Here is a 3868-nt window from a genome sequence, read left to right on the forward strand (position 1 = left end):
CATCCATCCATCCATCCATCCATCCATCCATCCATCCATCCATCCATCCATCCATCCATCCATCCATCCATCCATCCATCTCTGTCACGCTTATCTCAGCTCGGGTCACGAGGGGTGCTGGTGCCTATTTCCTGCTGTCTACGGCAATAGGTGGGGTATACCCTTGATAGGTCACCAGTCTAGTCAGGGAAACACAAAGACAAACAGCACAAACAACTATTTATGAAAACCTTCTTTCTGCAAGGCAGCAGTGCTCCCAACTGTTCCACACATTTGTTCCCTTGGTTTTAAATTCATATCACCAAAAAAAATTGAGATTTTTCAGAAATATTTTCTTGTAGTTTATATCATACTATCTTTCAAGCTTCTTATAAACAACTTATTTCCCCGAAACCACATGTCATTACGCATGCATTGATTTTTATTTTGCCCAAGCTCAGCAGCCTCTCAGCTGCAGCCGTATCAGTCTGTGTCAGGTCTTTTCTCTGTGCTGCTGCTGCTGCATGCTGATGTCCCGCAGCTACCAAGCCAGACTACTGTTTCATTAGCATTTTATTCTCAGCTTGAAGGAGCAACATGACACTCCTTGTGCGCTGGCTGGTGGTGGTTCTTATGTTATTGTGTCTGTCAGGAGCTGCTGAATCTAAAAGAAATGTTAAATGTCCTTCAGGATGCACCTGCTCCAAGGAGACTCTCATCTGTGTTGGAGCTACCCAGATCCCTCGGACCATCCCGGCTGAGATCAATTCACTGTAAGTAAACAACCAAGGAATAGTGTTTAAGGGAAAAATTAAATATCCTGAGATGAATTATGATTAGTGTTTGAGCTAAAGCTGCCTTGGCTCTGGCTTGGCTATTATTCTCTCCTTTTTTCCCCTTTCTGTTCTTCACAACAGAAGCGTAGTTAATGGATCCATTGCAGAAATCACAGAGGGGATGTTTTCTCTTATGCCTTCTCTTCAGCTGCTGTGAGTGCCATGAATCACCTAGCATTGTCAGCAAGGACTTCTTTCGGTGTAGTTTTCCTGAGTATCATCCTGTAAATGGATGATACACAAAAAAGTATAAACCTCCACTGACATGAGATTGCAATTTTAATCCATATGTCTTTTGCAGACTTCTCAATGCTAATTCTTTGACCACAGTCAAAGATGATGCCTTCTCTGGCCTGTCTCATCTCGAGTATTTGTGAGTCCACTTGAGAAATATATTTCACCGCATGTTTATATGTCTTTTGTAGAGCTCATCTCGTTTATCCACTTTTACCCTTCACAGACTACTTGCAATGCCATGCAAACATTTCCTTACTTACAATTTGACAGATAAAAACCACAAACTTCAACTTGTTTTGTTGCAATTTTATGTTAGAAACTATTTTAAAAAGGCAAATTGGCAAAATAATGGTACATTCAAAACATCTTAAAAATAAAAAAGCCTTAAAAGACTGCATATTGACAAAATTAAACCTGTTAAGTCTCCACAGATTTGTAAAAGAATATCTTTGAATAAGAGGAAGAAGGAGAAGGGGGGTTAAGTTACAAAAGAATACCCCAAGCTTTGAATCTATCATGGAGCACTATTTAAAGCATTTTCTGCAAATGGAATAAGCAGCTAGACTAAAAGCAACTTTTCACAGGTGCTCCTTATCTATTCTGACTTCAAACTGTTTGAAAAGTATTTTGGGCACAACGTCTTATCTCTAGATATCAAACACTAAAGATTTTGTGCTCAAAGGACGTGAATCTGTAATTGGAATGGAAGGTTGTTTTATCAACTATTTATTCAGGGGACTGGATAACAAGAAAAAGTGTCAATTTCAGTTAACACAATTTTTTTCTTTAACACAATATTTTTCTTTAACTTCTCAACTACAGCATGCACAACATATTGAAGTCTGTAGTTTTTATTTGACTAACATAGCAAAAGAGGTATATACAATGTGCTCTTATAATGAAACGATATTATATAGTTACATATCGTCATATTTCACTTTGGTTTTTTTTTTTTTTTGTTTTTTACTGAAACACAGATTCATTGAAAGAAACAAGATTGAAACCATCACCAAAAATGCCTTCAGAGGCCTACGAGCCCTCACTCATCTGTAAGTTCTAATCTCTATTAAAGAAGAAAAAGAAAACTGAGCAGAAATTTTTAGTGTTAAGATTTCATAACAGTAAGCAAACTTTTGCTACTTCAACATAAAAATAGAAATAGAAAAAAGCAGAATGGACAAAAAATGCCTGTATTGTCCCCTGGTGTGTCTGCTGCAGATCCCTGGCAAATAACAAGATACGGTTTCTGCCAAGAGATCTCTTCTTCGACTTGGATTCATTGCTAGAGCTGTGAGTAAGCAGTTGTGCTGCCAACGATGTGTGTATATCGGTGTGTGTTTCTGTGGGCTTGTGTAAGACTCAGCGGTAAAGAATGCAACCATTTACTTTTTCCATAATGCGTTTCAAACTGAAGCTGGCCTTACTGTTTGGGTTTAAATCCCTCAAGACTACAGAAGCATACTTCAAAAGTGTTGAGTCATCCCACATTTCTTTTAGCTCTTACTTCTAAAATATATTTCTTTTTTCTTTGTCTTTTATTTTTTGTAGCACTTAGAGATTAGAAATAGATTAAAACATTAAACTCTTTCCACCTATCACACAAACATGTTTACTTTCTATAATGCTTTGAGCGTCAGGGCCACACCTACCACAAACCTTCTCGTTTCCCATCAGAGATCTTCGAGGCAACTCCTTCCAGTGCACTTGTGAGAACAAATGGCTGATGATGTGGCTGAAAAACACAAACGCCACCGTATCAGATGTCTTTTGCGCAGGCCCCAATGACATGAAGGGCAAGCGGCTCAATGACCTTCCTATTCCACCGGGTGAATGTATTTCTACAGGTAAAATTACAAAGACACTATGCAAAAAGATACAGCAGCAGATAGGAGATGGTTGAGTTAAGAACAAACAGAATAAGCCACAAAAAAAGGAAAAAAATTAATGAAGTAGTGTAATTGTTTAAGAAGATAGGGGTGAGTGTATGAAAATAGGAAACCCAAGGTCAGCTGGCATGCACATATCACACATTCTCTTTAATGAAGCAACAGCCTCACAGTGCGCAGCTCACTTTAAACAGTTGAAGCTAGGTTTATAAAAGGCTAATATGCTAACAAATAATACAAAAAAAAAATTGATTTTCTTTGGTCATGTGAAAAAAAACAATCAAGTCTCATCAACGGAAAAAAAAACTTTATTTAAAATGGCTCAATGCACTGGAAAAAATCCAAATCTAGATAAGTCCTTTTTTCTTAAAATAAGTGCATTTGTTCTTGAATTGAAGAGATAAAAGAGACATATTGCCAATGGAACAAGACGATTTAGGTTTAAAATAAGAAAACACAACTGCATTGTCTTATTTCAAGCAAATTCAAGCAAATTATCTAATTATCTTATTTTAAGAGTAAAAATACTGATTCCATTGGCAAATTATCTTATTTACATACTCAAATCAAGGGTAAATATACTTAATTTGAGAAAATTTTACTTATTTCTAGAAAGTTTTTGCAGTGTGCATATTCATCTACATGTTCACGGCAAAGTCTCAAATGTAAAAATACCAGTTTTGGCCATACAAGCTAATTTCTAAAATGTTTGCTTTATTAATTGAAAAAAATTAATGCAGCAAAACAACATGTTACCTTGTTTCACACATTAAAAAAAAGTTTAAACAAAAACCCCAAAATATATATATATATGTCTTTATCTCCATTTTCTGTTTTATCCCAACAATAGTAAAACCTTTCTGTAGCAACTTTTAAAATTATATAGTTTTTGGAGCCTTCTTTGAGCATATTGTCTATCTAACCTTAGAT

General features: G+C 36.2%; 1 protein-coding gene across 2 annotated transcripts in view; it reads left to right on the forward strand.

Annotated features, from left to right (window-relative positions):
• Positions 1-483: 483 nt before the first annotated feature.
• LOC107097685 (leucine-rich repeat LGI family member 2-like) overlaps positions 484-3868 on the forward strand; it is a 7736-nt gene continuing 4351 nt past the window's right edge. The window contains exons 1-6 of one of the 2 annotated variants that reach the window (XM_015394932.1): positions 484-752; positions 897-968; positions 1117-1188; positions 2030-2101; positions 2271-2342; positions 2727-2896. In XM_015394932.1, the coding sequence (XP_015250418.1) occupies positions 577-752; positions 897-968; positions 1117-1188; positions 2030-2101; positions 2271-2342; positions 2727-2896 (634 nt within the window). In that variant the 5' untranslated portion in view covers positions 484-576. The remainder of the gene's footprint in view (positions 753-896; positions 969-1116; positions 1189-2029; positions 2102-2270; positions 2343-2726; positions 2897-3868) is intronic. The other variant, XM_015394933.1, reaches the window with a different exon arrangement.

The sequence above is a fragment of the Cyprinodon variegatus genome, unplaced genomic scaffold (assembly GCF_000732505.1).
Source record: "Cyprinodon variegatus isolate N-32 unplaced genomic scaffold, C_variegatus-1.0 Scaffold715, whole genome shotgun sequence".
Classification (NCBI taxonomy): domain Eukaryota; kingdom Metazoa; phylum Chordata; class Actinopteri; order Cyprinodontiformes; family Cyprinodontidae; genus Cyprinodon; species Cyprinodon variegatus.